The sequence below is a fragment of the Nelusetta ayraudi genome, unplaced genomic scaffold (assembly GCF_046127955.1).
Source record: "Nelusetta ayraudi isolate G7.1 ecotype Tasmania unplaced genomic scaffold, CSIRO-AGI_Nayr_v1 ptg000011l, whole genome shotgun sequence".
Classification (NCBI taxonomy): Eukaryota; Metazoa; Chordata; class Actinopteri; order Tetraodontiformes; family Monacanthidae; genus Nelusetta; species Nelusetta ayraudi.
The window spans coordinates 15,121,475-15,142,590 of NW_027466061.1; the positions used below are offsets into that span (position 1 = coordinate 15,121,475).

At 50.0% G+C, this 21,116-nt stretch overlaps 1 protein-coding gene across 1 annotated transcript in view; it reads right to left on the reverse strand.

The window, feature by feature from the left end:
* Window positions 1-17,495, reverse strand: part of ptch2 (patched 2) — a 29,199-nt gene extending 11,704 nt beyond the window's left edge. The window contains exons 1-13 of the mRNA XM_076021338.1: window positions 16,839-17,495; window positions 15,161-15,353; window positions 6,525-6,714; window positions 6,371-6,440; window positions 6,179-6,270; window positions 3,718-3,826; window positions 3,528-3,614; window positions 3,306-3,427; window positions 2,350-2,497; window positions 1,403-1,534; window positions 1,147-1,302; window positions 959-1,051; window positions 743-868 (exon numbers count right to left, since the gene is read on the reverse strand). Of these exons, the coding sequence (XP_075877453.1) occupies window positions 743-868; window positions 959-1,051; window positions 1,147-1,302; window positions 1,403-1,534; window positions 2,350-2,497; window positions 3,306-3,427; window positions 3,528-3,614; window positions 3,718-3,826; window positions 6,179-6,270; window positions 6,371-6,440; window positions 6,525-6,714; window positions 15,161-15,353; window positions 16,839-16,985 (1,665 nt within the window). The 5' untranslated portion in view covers window positions 16,986-17,495. The remainder of the gene's footprint in view (window positions 1-742; window positions 869-958; window positions 1,052-1,146; window positions 1,303-1,402; window positions 1,535-2,349; window positions 2,498-3,305; window positions 3,428-3,527; window positions 3,615-3,717; window positions 3,827-6,178; window positions 6,271-6,370; window positions 6,441-6,524; window positions 6,715-15,160; window positions 15,354-16,838) is intronic.
* Between the last annotated feature and the right edge of the window lie 3,621 nt (window positions 17,496-21,116).

The following is a 21,116-nucleotide window of genomic DNA, read 5'->3' on the forward strand; positions in this document are numbered from 1 at the left end:
CTTCTTCTTTTTTTCCCCTCAACCCCCCCCAGACGCCCCAAAAGTGAAAAAACCTTCTTCCCCTTAAATCACCAGAATGCCGGAATGCCAAGCAAACCAGAGGAGGAGACGGAGGGACGGCGACGGCCAGCGGAGAGGGAAAGGTGCAGGGGAAGGAAGTATATATTTTGCGAGTCTGTGCAAAACTATAGGCCTTCGCTTACCCCAGTCCCTGAAACTGACATTCTAACTGGCTTGCGGCTTCAAGTGCGTGCACGCCTGCGTGTGTATTTGTGTGCATTTTGCAAGTTTCAGACCACCCACAGCCAGTCGCAGATCACAGCAAACTGCCTTGACAGGCCAGTGATATACTGATCCACTCCATACCCCTCCTCCCTTCTTCTCTCTCTCTGTCTGTTCATTGCCCTCTTTGCTTTGATTATTCCACACTACACACACACACACACACACACACACACACACACGCACACACACACACATGCACGCACGCACGCAAAACCACATTTTATGCTATTATACAAACATAAGCGGAGACAGACGTACACAGGAATTATTGGCCCTGTAGGTACGGCGCTATTAAAACTGGCAACAAAGCCTCTCTTTTAATTTTTTTCTCGCTCTGAATGACGGTCACCTCCTTATAAGTCGTCTCTTTCATTCTGCAAAAGGCGCCCCGGGCCTGTCGGTGCGTCGCAATTGTCTGTCGTGTTTTTATGTCTGTGCTCGTGCATGTAGAACCTACCTGCAGAGAGAAAGCCCGCAAGGCAGGAATGGGCACGAGGGCGGCCATGAAGAAGGCAATCATGTTGTTGACGGACGTCAGAGCCACGCTGGTGCCGGTGCGGCGCAAACAGTCGCCCGTCCGCTCCTGTAAAAAACACAAGTTGGCTGCGTTCAGAGGGGATGACAAGAGAATGGAGGGCGGCAGTTTAGGAGTGGAGAAGCATCTCAAAAGTACCTTGAAGGGGATGTTAGTTCCAGCCTCGGTGAAGGAATGAGCCAACAGAAACATGTCGTCCACGCCGATGCCCAGGGCCAAGAAGGGCAGCACCTGGTGTGGGGAAAGGAGCGAAGGTGTGCGTTTAAAACAAAGTCCTTGGAAACAACTAAAGGTCACAGTCGCTGGAGGTTTACTTGGCGTCGTACCTGCGTGGTGGCAGCGTTGAAGGAGAGGCCGAGCAGCGAGCACAAGCCCAGACCGGCGGCCACCGACAGAGCCACCAGCAGCACCCCCGCCAGCCCCACCGCCCCCTGGGACTTGGCACAGTCCCACCTTAGCATGGTCACGCAAGCGTAAGCCAGCTGAAAGGGGGAGGTTGCAAAACACACCGGGAGGGTGAATAAAACGTACAATTTTTTTTGAGTTAAAATAGGTCGACAAGGCAGCGGTGGTGGCACCCACCATGAGCAGGTAGCCTCCGGCAACCCTGATTACGCTGACGTCAGAGAAGGACTTCATGATGTCGTTGAGCGTGGTGGTGGAGAAGGCATGGATGGACTGGCTCGAGTTCTCCGGGACACTCTGGTGGACGACCTGCGGAGGGAAAAAATGTTGATGAATCATCACATCTGAGCCAAAACCAAAACTGCCGAGGAGCCGAGAGGATGCAGCAGCGAGGAAGCTGACAAAAGACATGAAGACACACTTTAACACCACATCACTTGAGTTGGGGGGAGCTAGCATATATATCTGTGTGTGTGCGTGTGTTTTTACATGTGGTAGCATGTGTGCGAACCTATGACAAGCCGAGGAGTAATGAGCACAGATGCCAGAGGTCGCCAGGTCAAAGGGTGAAAAGGATGGGATCACATGACAATGAAAGCGTCTCTCTGCACTCGGCTGCTGCCGGGAGCTGCGAGCTGCCCCGCACTCCTCCTACCTGCAGCCACGTTCCCAACCTCACACGCACCGCACATACATCTTTGTCAGCGTTTGAAGCGTGCGGCGAGGTCGGATCTGTCATCTGCCGCTCTGCGTCTGTTAGCCCCTCCCCCGGCCCCCGCCTCCGTACACGCCCCTCCTTCCCTCGGCAGACCCGCTGTGGTGGGTGTCGGCTATCACAGCAACAGCTTGTTCCTATAACTAAGGCTCTGACAGTGAGAGATGGCTGGCAATACCACACACACACACACACACACACAGGCGGGCGCGCGCACGCATGGTATTCCCTTTACAAGGAGGCTGAAGGCTAATGGAAGTCAGACCCTGCACAAACAGTCCCATGCAGCGTGCTTATGCATGTACGTGCACGCCTGACAGGGACAAGCAAGCGTGCGCCCGCCAGCCTGCTCCCTCTTGGACTGAAGATCTGCCTGCGCTTCCCACGGCCCGCCCGCTGCGTCTCGTACCTCCACGAACTTCCTCTGCCACGACTCCAGGATGGCGTTGGCCTTCTCTTCGTTCCAGTTGATGTCGTGGATCTCGTAGTCGTCTTTAAAGTGCTCGTACAGCTGCTTGGGACTCATCAGCAGGAACATTGTCTGCAGAGCCTCGGCGCTGCAACACAAACACACACACATTGTTTGAGTTCAGGACACATCTGAGAAGTTGATTATGCTTTTTTTTGCGCACAAACTTCTCTTCTCGCTCCTGCACATCACAAGCGATGGGTTGAGATCACCCTCTCAGACCGTGCAGATGTTCTCGGCATCCTTTAACCTGACAAGAACATCTCTTTGCTGTCTGACTGAAAGGCAGGTGCCGCTTCTTTTCGGGATTTTGTCCGCCTGTGCTATCTGCCAAAGCAAACAGCCCGAGGCAGGTGCTCGTCCGTCTGTCTGGCTGCCGCTGTCTCTCGGCTGAGATCCCACATGTCCTCAGGTTTATTTCGCAAAGCCGCGACAAGCTGCACAATGCAGGGCTCAGTTGCGAAAGGGTGGATCGCAAATCGCACCCAAGAGTAAATGTAGCTCTCGCAGATGAGATGAGATGAGATGGGAATCTTTCTTCCGCTCAAGGATTTGTTTGGCCAGTCTGGGTCGCTACGACTTTCAAGTGCAACTTCAGCCGAGCGAGGCAACCGTGACGCCCTCTTTCACGTTCTTCTACTGCCTCTGAAGCTGGGGGGGAATATTTGTGGCTGTCAGTCATGTTTAATTGGCCTATCCTGAGCCGGGGTCACATTGACAACTGATCCCTCTCAGTGCTAAGGATTCCTAGCGTGCGTCCGGCAGGTTATTAGGGGTTACACGGGTTCCAGTGTCCAGTCACAGCGACTCACTGGTTGAGGGGCCTGGACTGTTCGCCCGCTTGGCTCACTGTGACCCCCCCCTCCCCCGCAATAAGTGTTTCAAATGGTACACACCTCAACAGAGCATCTTGGCTGCTCTTGACCCGCCCACCCAGGATCAGCTCCTCCTGCCAGTGCATGAACTTGCGGCTGAAACCATGGCAACCACCCTGGAGACGGCCGGCAATGTCAGGGCTCTAAAATCAGACCACACAGGAGTGTGTTATGCTCGCTCATTTTTATCATTTTATACATTTGAAATCTTGCATTAAATGCACGAGGACACTTTCTGGTTACCTCTCCTTTCTCCTTGTTGGGTGCACTCAGAGGGCAGTCAGGATCCGAGGGGTCCAGGCATGGCCGATTCATGTAAGCGTGTCCCACCTATGAGGAATTAAGAAAAGAAAATGATAAAAGATCAGCATTCAACTAAATAAAAAAGCCTCTTTATTCCATAAATCTGTGAGTGTGTAATTGTGCATCCCACCTGGGCTTTGTCCAACATCTCCTTAAATCCCTCCAGCGATGTGAACTGACTCAGCTCCTCCATCAGCTTGACTGGATCGAGATTCATCCACTGGATGTCTGGCATACCACTGCAGGGCAAAGACACACTTGGTGATGGACTCAAACGAAAAGACGAGAAGTTGGAAAACGAACGCTTGACGCAGATGCACGGCTGCCCGTCCGTTTTTCATTTCCCCCGACACCAAAGTTCAGTTTGATTCTCTCCACCTCATTGCGCCCGGCCGGCCTCCCCTCGCAGGAGGCTAGCTTCAGATACAGGATAAAATAGCGTTTATTATCCTGTTTCACGCTGCCACAATGCCCGGGGAAAAGGCACCGTGGCTGCCTGCTCATTTCCAATCCTCAATGTCCAGCACTGAGTCATAACAATTACCTCTGCCTCCAAAACATCTTGATAAGAAGGGGAGGGAAGAAGGCGAGGGACAAAAAAAAGGAAGATCTCTATCACCGTTTGTTGTGAGATGTTCATGGAAACCTCACCTGAGCAATCGCCCTCTCTTCTCACGTTTCAACTTGCTATTTTGTCATTTTGCACTTGTTTTTACTTTTTATGGCAGCGATGCAGTTTTCCAGGGCGAAAAGGAGACGTGACAATGCAGACTATTAGCTAACATTCTGCTTTTTACGCAATGTTTGGTGACTGCAAACCACCTAAAAGCCCAAGACAGTGGTACCCCTTTGTTCTGTGCAGTGATGTGTGTGTGTGTATGTGTGAATGAGTGTGTGTGTGTGTGTGTGTGTGTGTGTGTGTGTGTGTGTGGGTTGCAACAGACAGACAAAAAGGGAGGGAAATAAAAGAATCCCAAAGTATCTCAACAAGCCCAATCTCCCTCCAATGGCTCTATGAAGAGAGTTCCTCTCCCATTCCCACATACCAGGGTCCCTCTTTCTGCTGCTTGCAAAGACACACTCCTTTATCAGCTAGTTTTTGCTTGAGTGAACCGGCCCTGGGCCCTTTTGTTTTTTCATAGATTGCCGCTCTTTGTTCTCCCAAGTTTTTTCATTCTCTGCCTCACTCTTCCTCACTCTCTTTTTCCAAATGTGCCCCTCTCTCCCTCTCTCTCTCTCTCTCTCTCTCTCTCTCCTGTCTCACTCTCTCCCTCTCTCTCTTTTTTCCCCCGCAATTTTAAACCAGAGCTGAAGTGAAGCGGAAACTGACCAAATTTTGGGGTGTGGGGGGTGGAGGGGGCACACGCAGGCCTGTGCCGCAGCTTTCCTTCGGTAACGTTTGTGTGAGAAAAAAGAAATTAAGAAAAAACTGAATAAATAACACAGAATAAATAACAACAGATGCGAAACTCGGGATTTAATGTAGAAGTGTGAATCATCCAAGGCCCCTTTCTCCTCCTCGTCTGTCTCTTTGCCACTCGACTTTTTGCACGAGCCAGCTGGGAGATGCTGCTGCGGCTGGGAAACTTGTGTTTGCGTCTGTGCGACTTGGCTTGTCGCGCTTCATACCCACGTCAACTCTGGGAGAAGCATAAACACCCTGTTTACAAAGAAACATCTGCTGCCATCTAAACTATATTTTATAGGCTAATTTCAACTGAAATATCATTTCTTCTTCACTGGAAGAAAAAAAAAAAAAAAAGAGCCTGTTTCAGTCACCCGACTCCTCGAGTGAACTCGAATGAAAAAGAGAAGGAAAAAAAAAAGGTCCTGGTCTGCAGAAGCCCGTTTTGCGACCCGACTCCACTGTTAACTGTCTTGTAGCCTCTCTCTGTCTTTCTCGGGGGACTTGAGGCTTGAATACTGCCCATTTTATTTGTTGGACAACTTGGGAGCTGGGAGCCCGGGGCATTACCATGAGAATGCCGAGTGTTAGCCGTGAGCTGACAAAGCCCGCCCCCCCCCCCCCCACCCCACCCCACCCCCCCTCCCTTCTCCGGGGCCCCTGCACTGATGGACACTCACTCGTAAACTGAAAGAATGCTTACCATTGTCTGACGCAAAGGGCTCCCCTGCCACCACCACCACCACCACCACCGCCGCCGCCGCCACTGCCGCCGCCGCCGCCTCCCCGCCCTCTACCAAACCACCACCCAGTTGCTGCTTCAGCCATCTCCACTCTCCATCCCTCCCTCACTTTCTCCCTTTGAATTTCTCTGTCAGGACACCCCCCCCCCCCCCCCCCCCCCACACACACACACCCTCCCTCGCCTCGCCACCGCCCCCTTCGGCCCCTCTCTGGGCCCTAAAAGAACTCTATTACTGACCGCCGCTGTCAGTCACAGCAGCCTCTGACAGACTACTGAAAGCCCAACTGTATGTCTCCATTGAGCACGAGCGAAACGTTTGCCGACTCGTCCAAAAAAAGTCTGCAGCCCGGCGCTAAATGGAAGCAATGACAGCTGAGCTGGTGCAAAATTAAATAAAAAAGAAGTGTGAACGCGAGCTGAGTCAAATATTCTGACACTTACGGTAAATAGGCAGAGCCTCCTTGTAGCTTAGCACCTTCCCAAAAACAGTCCAGTGGGGTGATTATCATACAGGGGAATAGCTTGTCAATCATCTGGAAAACAGGAAGACAGAAGATGATTTAAATTCAAAATTACGTCACAGATTTTTTTATTAATCGACGGGGACGGAGAATCAAGTAGCTCTGAACTCACCCTTTCAATCATGACATTTTCAATAATAGGAACTCCGGATTTGTAGCATATTTTGTTGAGGTCCCAGGATCTAAAATAGAAATGACAATATTGAGAAATCCGTCACAATTTGCACTTTTACTTTCTCACACTGCACTGTGTGCCGTCCACTTACTTTCCAAATAGCGACACCTGGACCTTGCTGGCGGACAGGGCGGCTTCCATGTGAACCAGCAAAGCCTCCTGGGTTAGAATATCAGTGCCCTCCTTTTTGGGGGTCTGGATTAGCATCTGCGTGGTAAATACTGTCTCTTCTCCTTGCTTCTCCCTGGTGTACTGAAGCTCTGTGCTCACCCGGCTGCCAGCTGGAAAAACACAGGAGATTCATTTTTAATGGTCAAGGCATTAACAAAAGTGTACAATATATATGTTTTTCCTCGATCAGCACATTCATTTTCCTACAGCACGTACAAAAGAAACCCTCAACACACAGTTTAAAATGATATAACAAAGTCTGCGCGAGAGTATATATGCCGCACTGGAACACACACATATATCGACCAACGCCCTTGGCCCTTGCCAGTGTTGGTTTTGAAGGCACTTCACACAAGCCAGCGTCTGGCCAAGAGAAATGAGTAATACGGCTTCCCATTGGCTCCTCCAGCAGAACAGATGTGCCCTCTTAGCAAGGAGAAAAACCAGCCTTCTGATGCCCCCAAACCCTCCGCCGCCTCGACAAAGACGCGTTTCGGATGAAAGAGGAATCGTTCTCAGCGAAAACCGTGTGCCGCAGTGCAGGGGAGTCAGTCAAGTCAGCCGTCAGCACCAGACCAAATGCAGGGTGGGAGCTGGGGGGTTTGGGTGGTGTGGGAGGCGCTGACACAGCACACAAGTTTGCAATAAAAGGACATGAAAGAGCACCATGGACTAGAAGTTGAGGAGAGGTAAATAGATTCATCAGGAGATAAATATGGATGTCAGGGGGCTGGCTGGAACAAAAACGAAGGCACAGAGGGATGACGACGAGCAGCGAGGGGAGAGAACTGTGCGGAGCTGTGCGGTAGATAGCAGCCCCCTAATTACAGGAGGTTGCCCTGAAAAGAGTTTGCCAGCCGGGGGGATCTGTGCCTGTGCCAAGTGGACATGAAACATGCCGCGCTGGATCACAGAGGGCCCCGTCTGCTCCACTCGCTGTGCTACTAACATGACAAGCCCAGAAGAGGGAAAAGGAAGGGGGTGGGGTTGGGTGTGGGTGTGTGTGTGTGTGTGGTGGTGGTGGTGGTGGTGGTGGTGGGGGGGGGGGGGGTGCAGGGCGGAGGAAGCTGGGAAACCAGAGCTTCCGCCTTCAAGCTCGGAGACTCCCGACTCACCTTCCCCTTCCCGTCCCCGCGCCTGTCACTCTCCTTCCCCGGCGCTCAACCTGAGGGTGTTTTTAATTGACGGCGGTGAAAAAAAGAGAAAAGCCGCAGTTTAGGCCAGTGCGGCCTTGGAGAGAATACCAGGTCGCCCTGTGTTTATTTGCACGTCCTGGGTGGCGGCGCATCAAAAGGCGGGGAGAGAAAATTGAGGCGCATTCTTGACAGACATCCGCACATCTGGTCCTCAGTATCTATATGTATGTGTATGTATGTTTATTTTAAGGTTGAAAAGTTTCTGCACCGCTTTCATTTCACAACTGTACCACTGCAGAATTGTTTTCTTTTTCCTTCTTCTAATTTTTGGCTTTGACTTGCAGGCGTCTTCACGCGGCCAACCCTGGTGCCCCGGAAGGCAACTCCACGCAGATTTAATATCAAGACGGGAAGAACTACAAAAAAAGGAACCCTCGGAGTTTGTGGACCACGTTGCCATCTGTTAAAACCTTTTTTGACATTTCGTATGTTAACCTCTGCAGCGTGGGGTTTTGATCCCAACAGGAACTTGGTGGTTCGGAGAGACTCTGGCTCTGTAATTACAGGCCTCCTGAAGTAAATTATAGCTATTTGTGTCTCGTTCCTCCCATCTGGACCACCCAGGCAGCCAGGCCTCTCTCCTCTCTCGCTCTGCTTCTCGCCTTCTCTGCTGAGCCCCCAGTCCGGCCCCTAAACACCAACTCGGAGCAGATCTTGCTTCAGCTGTTCGCTTCCCTCCTCGCTCTCGAAGAATTCTCACCCTCTCCTTTCTGATCCATCTCCTCTATCTCCGACGGCCTCTTTTCATCTTCCCCCTTTTTTCTCTCGACTTCGGCCTCACTCTTTTTTTCTTCTTCTCCTTCTTCAAGCCCCCATGCCTCCGTCTGCTCTCAGCCGGCACCGCGAGCAGCCTTAAAGAGACAGTTCCCAGAAAAATTTCCCACCATGGGAAAAAAGAAGTGCCTTTGAGCACTCAAGTTTGGGGGTTTCGACACCCCAGTGGGAGGTTGTTTTATGACATGGGCGCAATTTCTCACATGAAATATTAGTCCATGTGTTTGGCATCACGATGAAACGAGAACATGAAAAACAATCCTCCGAATTCTCATCCAGCGTTCTTTAGCTCAATGAAAACGTCGCCGCCGTCTCGCAAAGGCTGAACGGGCCACTCGCGCCGCGTTGGACGGAACACGTGAATTCATTCACGAGCGCCGCCACTAAAAGCGCTTTCACAACATTTACAGTGTTGGAAAAGTCGCAAGCAAAAGAAGAGAAAAAAAAGTGTCATGGCAGGCACTTTCATGGTTGTCCAAACGTAATGAGAAGGTGTTCCTGTGCGTGCGGGTGGGCGTGTCCGCCGGTGTGTGTGAACACTGGACCTCGTCTCCTCCAACCTCAGTCATTTCCTTTCCACTTCCATTGCTAAAAGCCAAACAGCCAGGATCCCCTAGATTGAAGAAAATGTGTGCAGCCTCTCACAAGGAGCTCTCGGGATGGATATGAGGCCACCTTTTTAAAACGCCCTGTCACAAATGTATTCCAGTCTATTGTGTGGTGGCGGCAGCTCACAGGCCTAGGCCCAGTTCTAGGCCATGCTAGGTCAGACCGGGCCACCTTCAAAGTTCAGTGTGGTAGATTAGCTGGATTAAGGGGCCTCTAAAAGGCCCCATGCTGCTATGGAGGAAGTCGCTGGAAGAAGAGGGTTGAAAGTGACATGTATGCTTTTATCAGTGATGTGGTAGGGGCTTTCTTTTTGGTGAGATAAACAGCATGACCACAAGACTAAATATGAAAAGCTGAATCTCATGCATTAACATATAGGAAAGAAAAAGACCATAAACTTGGGAACACACCGAAATACAAAAAACGACCCTTTTCTTTAGCTGTCAACATCAATGTGCGGCATACTTGTTGTCGCTATTTAATTAGATAAAAAAAGGTTCTTTCATTTCTTTTGATTTGCTGCAGATGAAAACCCTTTTCTCCCTGGCCTGGCACCACATGGCACAAAAAAAACTCCTGTTTTTATTGTCACATGTGGACCCACCAGAATCTGGGCTGTGCCCCACTTTGGGGTCCTTAGCCCGGCCCAGTCCTGTGGCATTCCCTCACCAGGGCACCGCCTAAAGCAGGCAGCCACCCAGCAGATGGGCTGTCCCTCCATACAATCCTTCAGTATAGCAGCTTGAATGCAAAGCCTTCAGTCATTCAAGGCTTCCATTTCTTTTAGATGTTCCCAAACAAACAGCAGAATAAAATAGGGAGGGAACTTTTTTTGAAGACAAAACCAAATGGACCATAACTGTCTCAGCCTGTAAAACAATGCCAGAGTTGGCCATGAGACAGTGAGGCTGAAGGCAAGAAAAGAGACGCTTTATACCTATAGAAACTGTGAGCTTTTGTTTTAGTGCATTTTCGTGCATTCTTAATTTTTTTTTCTCTGTGAATCATCTGCTATTTTGCTTAACGCTTGTTGTCATAATAAATGCATGAATGTAAGAAAACGTGAGCAATCTGCCTATCCTGTGTTTGGGTAATGTGGTTCTGTGCAGAGTCCCGAAAAGCAACCAGTGGCCCGAGATCGCACCTTTAAAACTGTATAAAACAGTGAAAACAACATGAAAAATCAGTTTCACTTACAATCTATTCAGATGTGCCAGTGGTGTTAGCAGCCACACATAAATTTCCACCGGGCCTGGCATTTAGGCACTTTCTATTTCCATATGTATAGGCTTGCCTCTGCTAATTATGCTAATCATGGGCAGAGTTGGCCACTGTGAAAAATAGTCACATTAGACACTCCACTGACCGCTAATACTGCTTAATGTGTGGTTGAAACATACATTCATCCCTGCCTGAAAGGCAAAATTTTTCCACGTTGCTGGTCTCATTCAAACAAGAAATGAATTTATTGAGCCCCAGAACCAAGAAGCCCCAGAACTCTCTCTCTCTCTCTCTCTCCCCCTTCCAAGCACCAAGAAAATGTTCGCTCTCTCTCTCCGTCTCCCTCTCTCGCCCCTCACGTTTTTACACTTTCACGGTGTGACGACGGGAGCAAATGGTGCAAACACAGAGGTGACTGGTGCCGCTTTATTTGCTGCAGACCAAAAGACAAAGGTGGCTCTTCAGCGTGGGGAGAAAAGGCTGCCACGCTATATTGATAGACTTTCCATTATCTGCTGTCTTTTTTTTTCATTGCCCCCCTCACAGCCCCCCGTTCTCTCTCTGTAGGCGCTATCTGGGCACCTGAACCGCTGCAGCGGCGTGCAGCAGCGTGCGGCAGCGTGCTGCACTGTGAAGGTGAACGCTCGGCGGGCGCAGTCGTGACTTCTGCTTGGCCACATGAAAGGTGGTGTCCGAGTGGCGCTCATGTTTCCTGCTGGAAGCGAAGGGGCCGTGTGTCTGTCTGTCATGTGCACATGTATCCCTGAGCTGCTCAATGTGATGTGTTTATTTGTTGGGGGGTGGTCTTGGTCTCAGTGTTTGGGACTGTGTGTGTGTGTGTGTGTGTGTGTGTGTGTGTGTGTGTGTGTCGGGAGAAGGTGGGGAGGGGAAGGCTGCTGAAAAAGGGGATGGAATGAGCAGGACTTGGACTGAAGGAATGGCGGTAAAAGGGGTGGGGGGGTGGGTTGGGGGGAGGGGGGGGGGTTGCGGCGGTGAAATAAACATTTAGAAGTGACCCAGGCTGACTCTGGTCTTGTTTGTTCTCTCTACCAGTGAGGTCCCGGGCTCTGAGCGCTGGGAGTTTATTTATCTAGCTGGGGCACCGCCGCGCACTATTCACCTCCAATAATGCCTCATAGAGCTCCCTTTCTCTGTCCGAACTGGGGCGCTGTGTGCGCTCCGATGAATTATAGCATTTACCTGCTGTGCTGCTCTGAGGTTTGTTTAGAGAAACGGCTTCCAAACACCGAAAAATTCCCCCCGTGCGTGTTCGCTCGTTTGCACAGAGCCCGCGCACATTTCTCACTCTCTTAATCAATGTGCTTCCAGGTCCCTTCGATCCGCCGAGCGCCACGTCTGGGTCCAGTGGCCGCCGACTATGCCGGGGAGCCGCTATGCATTCACGCTACGCCGAGTGTGCTGCAGCCTCCTGTTTCCCCCCCCTTTTCCTATCCTCTTTCTGCGTGGCCTCTTTATGGGACATGTGGTCTGCCTGCTATCCAGATAGGGCCCTGTCTCGCCGCGCTCATATTTGGACAGCTTGGGTCTGTGTACATGTCTGTAAAGCCTCACCAATGTTGGGCCGTCGAGGATGAGTTTGGAAGGATAAACACCGGCCCCTCGTACATGCAAACCAGCTCTCCGGTCTTTGCAACAAAAGAGGGGAGGAAAAAAATTAGCTGATCAAATGGGCCTTTGACGCGAGGCTTAAAACAAACCTCATATTGGATGGGGAGAAGGAAAGAAAAAAACTAATTTCTCACCCACGGTGAATCCAGGGTGAAAAACAGCCTCACACTTGGTGTGTTTGTGCAGGCGAGAGCAGAAACACAGGCGAGAAAAAAACAAGTGTCAGTGAGCCATAAACCTCCTGGCCTGTTCCTGCCCCAACCCCCCCAACGGCTCCTCTCATCTGTCTCTTCTTCCTGAACCTCTTTTTTTTTTTTTTTACGAGCCTTCTCTTTTGTGGATAAAACGGACTCGCACGTTGCTCGCTTCACACCGACTTCCACACGCGCAAAAAATCTGGGCCGCCTCGCGAGTGTCACATGCCCTCGTGGTGGAGCGGCTTCATTGAAAAACAAACAAAAATGAAACAGCGCTGCGATAACGCTTCAAAACACTACACATTGCGCGCACTGGATTAGAAATGTGGCGCGAGTCCACCGGCGTTACGCGATACAAGCACTTTAAAAATTCAAGCCCGCTGAACACGACCCGCGCCGGCAATTCCAGCTATTTTGATTGGTGACGTCTCAGATTCTCTCAGCGAGCGAGCGGTAAGCCGCAAATAGTCCGTAATCCTCCCGTCAGACTAAACACCCCGATATCAGGCCTTTCATTCTCACCAGCACAGGTGTGAGGGACTGAGGGCAATCGTGAAAAGCTTTTTTCCTCTCTTGCCCGTCTCGCAGAGGCACACGGAGGGGGCAACGATGTGAAAGGTGCCGTGTCAAGTGGCCGCGACTGTACAGAGTCGAGGGCCGTCTTTGGACTCCAACTGCTGAGCCCTGCGCCGCACCGTTTGGTGCTGCGGGGAGGAGGAAGCAATTAAAAAAAGCCCCGGTGGCCCTGACTTGACAGAGCCGGCAGACAGACAGACAGACAGGTAGGAATATAAACAGGCACAGGGTGCGGACAGAAGGACGGACAGACTTCGGCTTAGCGAAGCAGGCGACAACGGTGGCCAAGACCACGCGTGGAGAGTGGGCGGGCTCGTGAATGTGTGTGTCGGTGGGATGCGGGCAACCTCTCTGAGTGTATGATGGGAAGCATATGCCCCACACACACACACACACACACACACACACACACACACACACACACACACACACACACACACACACATGTACAGCTTACATCCTGTTGGCCGCGCTAACACATACGGGATCGATTCCCAGCTAGTTTATCCTGACTAATCGAGGATGCAAGTGTCAGGCCTTGGTTTACGCTGAATTCAGGAAGGGCCGCCTCACAGGATGACTTCGTGATCAACATGTGTGACTCGACAACGCAATGACCTGCAAGCGCTGGGCCCGAAGCGTTACGTTTATCGCGATTCAGAACATCCACACACACACACACACACACACACACACACACACACACACACACACACACACACAAGACATCAATGTGCCTGCACATGACCACTCCAGTAGGGAAATACTTGAAGTAGCCTTGATATGAAGTCAGCTGTCTTATTAGAAAGCATATCGTTCCTCCCTCTTCTGGCTCGCGCACAACAGTGCGAGTGTTGCGTGTGTGCGTGTTCTCCCGTGTTTGTGTGAGCGAGCGAGAGGGAGACAGAGGGAGAGCTAACCTCTGCTTGTTACCGAACCACTTTACTCTCCATTGAGGCCCTCGCAGCTTTGTCAATGGGCTATTGGTGGAAACAAGGCAGGCAGAAACTTTAGAAACATGGCCACGGCCTCTTAAAGGCACAGCATTCCTTTTCAGGCCCCTCCGCCACTCTCTCGCTCCCGCAGCAAAACAACTGGCACGCAAACACCTAAACATCTCCTTTAAGAGACGGATGTGCCAATTAGCTCGAGAGGTAATCCCGAAGCTTTACACTAACCAGAATGAGGGCGAAGAAAGGAGAGAATTCAAACTCTTGTTTTCTGCCTTTGTAGCCTCGTCAGGACCTCACACTACCAATTTACAGAGACAGCTTTTCCTTTTTTCTTTCTTCTTTTTTTTTCAAATGTGCCCGACGAAGGACCTAATTTAAATTCTTGTGCATGTGTGGCGCCTTCCAACACGTCTTCACACTAGTAAACGTGTGATTCCTCCTGCGGTAGCCAGCTGTTCCCGACAAAACCTGTGACACGGTGGGCTTAATAAAACAAAAACAACAACAACAAAAAAAACGCAAAACCCAAAGAGTCTGTTTACATTCACCAACTGCTGCGGCGCTCTCAGAGTGTGCAAAACAGGTGGGTAAACCTCAGCTGCGTTCACTTATATTTTTTTTCTCTCTTCTCGCGGGGAGGAGGAGGAGGAGGAGGAGGCAGCAGTGGAGGTGGGGGTAAGGGAGGTGGTGCCTGCTTGCCTCTTGTTGAATGGAATCCAAGAATAGTTAGGGACCACACAGGGAGCCTGAAGGGGGGGAGGGGTCAGAGCCCTCAAAGATGGCTAACCATTCACACAGTCCATCTGCTGCGGGGATCAGCCCGGGCCCTGAAAGCCTGGGGGTTTAAAAGGAATTTGGCCAGTGTGAAAAACCAAATAGAGCTGCCTCCAGCCTCGGAAAATGTACAGATAACCCACATCTGAAATGCTAAGACGTAAGCGCGTACATAGCCGTGCCTCTTCCAGAGAGGGCTGAGAGGGTGGGGGTGTGAGTGCAGGGGGTGGGAGCCTTTGTTGGGCTGTCACGCTGACAGTGTTTGGGTTCCCCTCTGCAAATTAATACTTAATAGATATTTATTTCTATTTGCAAAGCAGCAGGTTACAGAAACGCAGGCCGTGACACACGTATCAAACGCGGCTCTGGCCATTCCAGCCAGATGAGCAGGCAGACTCCGAGCACCTAGCGCCCCCCCATGATGACATGGGATGACACGAACACGGCCACCCGGCATCTTTAAGCCTCTGTGGTCGCTTCAACCCAGCAGGAAACAAATCCAAGCCATGAAAACGTGAAGGCGGCCCCCTCGGCCAACACTTCGACAAAGTCATCAATCCCAAAAACCGACCCCCAATGCGACACATGTAGCAGTACGAGAGAGCAGACGTTTTTTTTTTTACTCACCTTCCACCCACAGCTGCTCGATGTCCGTTTCGATGGCCGCCACCCGGAGTCCCACAGACAGAGCGCCGAACACTAAGAGTCCGATAAAGAGCACCTTCCCACAGTGCCTCTGGATGTGGCAGCCCAGGGAGAACAGGAGGGCCTGGAACCTTGCCCGGATCCAAAGGGGAGCTTTCTGACCTACCGCCTTCCCCTGGACAGGAAGTGCGAGAAAAGGACAGCGTTATTATTTGTCGCCACACATCAGTGGAAGCACTGTAGAAGCTCAAGGCCGTCAGCGGCGGCAAGCTTTGTTGCTTTTGTTTCAGACTACAGAAAAACAGTTTAGAAACACAATTAAAAGGCACTACACTCGATACAGCTCGTAGAGACGTGCGTCTTTCCCGGTAAGCTCGGCTTGTGCAATGTGACTAATTCAACTGACGGTTAACTGCTCCAAGTGTGGATGTGCAGACAGGTTTTTGTGCTTAATCCTGGGGCAGGATCTCTCCTACATTTGGTAACACTTTGTACAAATGTTAAACATTAAGTGGAAACCTATAAAGTCTGATGAAACACACAAACATGAACGGGAAAAAGACGTGCGTTACGGGAACGTGGGCCGGACAATTCCATGAGAACTTCTCGAAAATTTGGCAAAACTCAGCGTGCCGTTGCCTGCTGACAGATTGCAAAGAACACAGTTTTATTTGCCATGACAGATCTTTCTGATCAAGTCCATTTGACCTTCAGTGGAGAAAAGTTGCTGATATTTTTGCAGCACTGTTAACTTTTGGCAGATAAAAACCAAAACAAGCCAGTTAACAAGATTTCATCTTTACACGTAATCCCTGTGTGGTAATCTGACTTTCCCTTCTTCCCTTATCACAAAACCGGACTGTGAAAACGGTCCACATGTCACCGGTGCAGCAGACTATCGCGCCGCTGTTGTGGTTTCTCTCGGCAGTGCTGAAACACGTCCAAGCATCCGGGCGGTCCAAAGATGCTTTGTCAGATCAAACTCAATCAGTGAAGAATTCCTTTACAGGGGACCCACCACATTTCCAAACAGACCCCGGGGCCAACGCGCACTGCGCCGCCTGCACAAAGCCAGAAACACGCACAACACGCCTCGGGTGTGGGAACAAACCCCGCACTCTTCCCCGCACCTCCGGCTCGGCGGGGGAGGCTTCAAGCGAGCAGAAATGACCGAGAAACTCACAGGTGTCAAGTGCGAATCCTGTTTATTTACGTGTTTACTGATTGCTTGTATTTCTGGATCGCTCCTAATGTGTCGCGCAGCCGCAGGTTGCGGCTCCTATCAGGTGGTCGTCCTGGTCATCAGTGAGGAGGGAAACCCTTCCTCTCTGACCACCGCCAACATCACTGAAACACGGCCATTTAAACGGCTCAGCTCCCGGTAGCGGTTCCCATCGGTGAGCCCCGGACCTCCCCGCTTCCTCCGCGGACACCTCTCTGCTCTACACGCACCCTCAAAGTCGAGATAGCGGCTAAAGAACAAATCACAAACCGAATCCCGGAGAGAAACGGACGGAAAAAAAACAAAACAAAACAAAACAAAAAACAGCAGCAACGGCGACAACAACAACGTGCGGACTGAATGAAAAGCCGCCGGTTCACACAGAAGATCCGCGCAAAACCAAAGCAAAGCCAAAAAAAGTTGCGAGCGTTGTGTCACCTTTGAGATCTGTTTAAGTGCGAAAGCAGCGTGGCAGTAGCTGGGTCTCCGGAGGAGGTCCGGGTTCGCAGGCGGCTGGGAGCGCGTGTAACTCGGGGGTAAATCTCCATAGAGACCGGCCCCTGGGACCCCGCGGTCCGCGGCCATGGTCCGGGGCGGGTGAGCGGGGCGCGGGACGGCGAGGCGGCGGAGGATCGGTGCGAGCTCAGAGACGGCGGCAGTAATCCAACATAGGAGCGGAGCGCATCCAGCACCGCCGGCGACAAGTCACAGGGACGTCTTCTAGTGTTCCTCGGAGCCGAACCAGTCTCCAAACTCCATGCCAACATTCTGCGCCGCAATCCGTAAAGATCCTTCAGTCGTCATTCGTCTCGAGAGTTCATGGGACGACGTCTCAGAGAGGAGTAGTAGTAGTAGTAGTAGTAGTAGTAGTGATAGTAGTAGTAGTAGAAGCTGTAGTAGTCTGAGGCGTCCGTGTCAAGTCTAACTCCGTTCCCGTAGCGGTAACATTTGGAGAAGTTCGCCTCTCGGCAAATCCTGAAAAGGGAGGTTTGATGGAAAAGTGCTCCGGCTCCCATTGGCCAAGGAAGAGGCAAATTACTTTGCAAACATCGCCTATTATTAGCTGCTAAGCAACAGCTCACCAAAGTGGAGAGAGAGGGGGACCACCCAGGCTGCCTGGGCTGGAGGAGGGCGCGAGGGAGGGAGCGAGGAGGGGAGGAGGAAAGAGGGAGGGGGGAGGGAGAGAGGAACTCTTTCAATAAACTCTGGGCGCGCACGCACACACGCACGCACGCACTGCCCGCCTCTCCTCCTCTCCTCCTCTCCCCAGCCAGAGTATTCCCAGTGGCCGGCCCCCTCCACTTTGTACGTAGCAATCGCACATGCCATCTATTGATATCACGGCGGCAGACACGCACGCACGCACGCACGCACACAAATTTTCAGCCTTTTTTTGTTTGTTTTTGTGCCTGACTCTTTCATTAGCACGAGCCAGTCAGGCCTGGATAGAGGGAGGAGGAAATAACTTTAATTCAGTTTTTTTTTTTTTTACTCCAGTGACACAGGAGTGAACATTCACTCATTTGCATTCCCGGTGAAAGTCCTCAAGTGACATTTTCTGAACATGAATATGTCTAAAATATAAAATTTAAAAATATTTGAAAAAATATAACTGTGTATGTATGTATGCATGTGAGCATTGTGTATGTATTTGGGTATGTATGTATGTGTGTGTGTGTGTGTGTGTGTGTGTATATATATATATATATATATATATATATATATATATATATATATATATATATATATATATATATATATATATATACAATGTATACACACATCAGGAAAAGAAAAATGTGCAAATTCCGATAACACTGTGTACAGTTGTTTTCCCAACAGATGGCATGAACATGAATGTAGCATGTAGCATCAACTAGTGTTGAGGTGTCAAACACTACCCCAGCAGTAGTAGCCATACACATAAATGTCTGAAAGCCAATGGCCACTACTTGTAATCCCTCTTGTAATCGTAGAGGCCAAGAGGAACTTGTATGAATATGTATATAATACAATAATATTTATGCAAGTTTTCTTTTCCTGATGTGCGTACACATTATTTTTTTCTGACTATATACTGTATATACAGAAGCAGGTCTCTATCAAACTCTTTTAGGCAGTACACACACTGAACCATCTTCTTACATGGAAAACAGAATTCCCGCTGATCTCGTGAACACAGCTCAAGGTGAGGTGCTACACTGGATATTTTGGCAAAATAAAAAGAATTCTCAATGTCACCATTGGACTGTTAAGTCTTTAGGACACTTATATGTTACTGGACATTGAGCTGAGAGATAAATGGCTGAAAATGTATGATATCTCGTTAAAACGTATCATTCAATGCTATGAATGTCGGCTGAGGTTTTTGCAGCTTCTTGTTTGCTGCAGAAAAAACTAAGAGACTTTTTCTGCCTTTTTACCCTCCGGCGTCTTTGCTGTGGCTGCGCTTTGCAACGGGCAGCTGTGAGAAGGTAAAACGCGCGTAGGACTTTTTAGCGCCAACAGCTGCAAACCCAACGCTTGTGGCCCAGGGCTTCTAAAAGTAGTTTGATAGGCCTGCTTACACCCAAGAAAATGTGACCCCTCATCCCTGTAAAGTTGAGCTTAAAATATGGCAGAATTGTTGCACACGTGCACCTTTTTTTCTCCTCTCGCCCCACACCTTGGAGACGCCCGGTGCAGGCAGAAAAACCCTTATCTCTGCTGAGGGCTTCTGGAACGATTCCATGTTTCGCCATGCATGATTTCATGAGTTCTGAAAGCGGTTCACCGAAGATCGACTGAAGAAAGAAAGAAAAAAGAGAGAAAGAAAGGTTAGATTAGATTGCGCTTAATACTGGAAATAAAAGCAGTCGGAAGGGTGTTGGGGGTTTTGCACGTGCAAACCCTCCTTGGCCCCACTTAGGACAGTATGGGGGTGAAGAACAAACAGTGCGGCAGATTACAACAGTCTACCTTGATCGTCGAGCCGAAGGGCACCATTCAGCATTTGCCCGCTGCTAATTTGAGGCCCTCCGCCTGACCGTAAAACAATTCACGGCTGAAGTGAAGCAATTTATATGTAGGTGTTGGCGCTGAAAGCAGGTTCTTGCGGCGGCAAACTGATTCAATCATTGCGTCACAGTCTGCCGCCGAGCTGTTAGCGGGTCCACCGTGGCGGCGGCGCACGGGGCTGGAGAATCAGAGTGGGGACGTGTCCGTCCATCACGAACAGCAGGATGTGTTTTCCATGAAAAGTTGGAAAAGACAGTCAGCCGTGGGAGAGCAACAAAGACTTGTTGGAGCAGCTCCTGCTCATGCCCTATGGTTTTGTCTCCATCAACATCTGCTTTCATTCTTCTTATTTTCAGTGAACTTTATGTTTAATCTCAAGCAATTTCTTCACTTGTGAAGTTTGATTTACTGACTTTTATCTGTGGAACATCATATTTTCAGTCCACAATACGTCATCAGGAATACTGTAACCCCTTTACCCCACATTTATGTTATATTTACTTAGTGTGTTAAGCATTAACAATTAAAATTATTTGAAGATTATTGTGATAATTACTGTGACGTAAAAGTAGTGTAATGTCATAAGAGAGGCCACGTGATGTTTTGCGCACACTTGCTTATATTTCTGTGCTTGAAGATCCCATATCTGTTCTACAACATTTGCTTTGTCTTGGACGGAACAAGGAACACCTGGGTCAGGTTGTCTTTAGTGCAGGTATCAGGTCTCTCTGTGACATCACAAAGGGCTAACTTTTAGGCATTTTGGTTTTAGCAAAAAGTTTGTGAAAGATGGCGCAAACAAGAGAGGCACAGGATAGTGTTGTTATCATTCTGGAGAGTTCATGGGCAGGCTAGAGCCCCGGCCGTGTTGATTTTGCACATTGACGATGACGATGATGCATACTTTATTAATCCAGCACAGGAAATGACTCTGTCTCAGAACACAATCATACATAAATGCAGACATTCATACACAAATGAATGAGGTAAAAACGAGAACACTCACGCAGTTATTTTTAACTAAACTTTTTAGCCAAGATTAAAATGTCATGCATGTGATTTTTTGCCCCCTTTTGATTTTCACTGTCGTCGCAGGCAGTTTTCCACCATGGATAATCATCAGATGATAAAACGCACAAGTCAGGACTTCAAAAGTTCCACCCCATTACCAAAACCGGCCTTAGCCTGATTAAACAGAATAAATCCCCAGTGTGGGCCTACGACACAGGATCGCAGATGCTGGTGGTCACCTCGCATTCCGCCCGACACCAGGTTTCTCTGAAGCAGCCACACTCTGTCCAAACGGAGGTCACGTATGCTTGCGCTTCTCGCCTGGCACCGGCCAGCCCCGTTTTCCCTCTGCGTCTCTGGAGGTGGCAGGTATACTTTGCCCAGACTGGCGTTGGTTTGAGTGGTAGAGGGAAAAAGGCAGCTGGAAATTGGAGCTAATGTGGAATGTGAGGAATTGGGTTGTGTGGTAGGGGGCCCCTTCAAGCCTAACAAACACAGGGAGGTCCGAGGTCTGGTCTGGAGGCCTTGGATAAATAAACCATCAGGGATGACCATGCGCTGTGCAGATATCTCCCATCACACTGCCCTGTCCTCCAAACACACACCGCCCAGGACTCCTCCCCTGTGTCCCATGTGCTCGCTCACCTCTCCTCTCTCCACCGCCATTTTATCTCTCGTATGGTCTTTTTATTCTCTCATCACACCTTC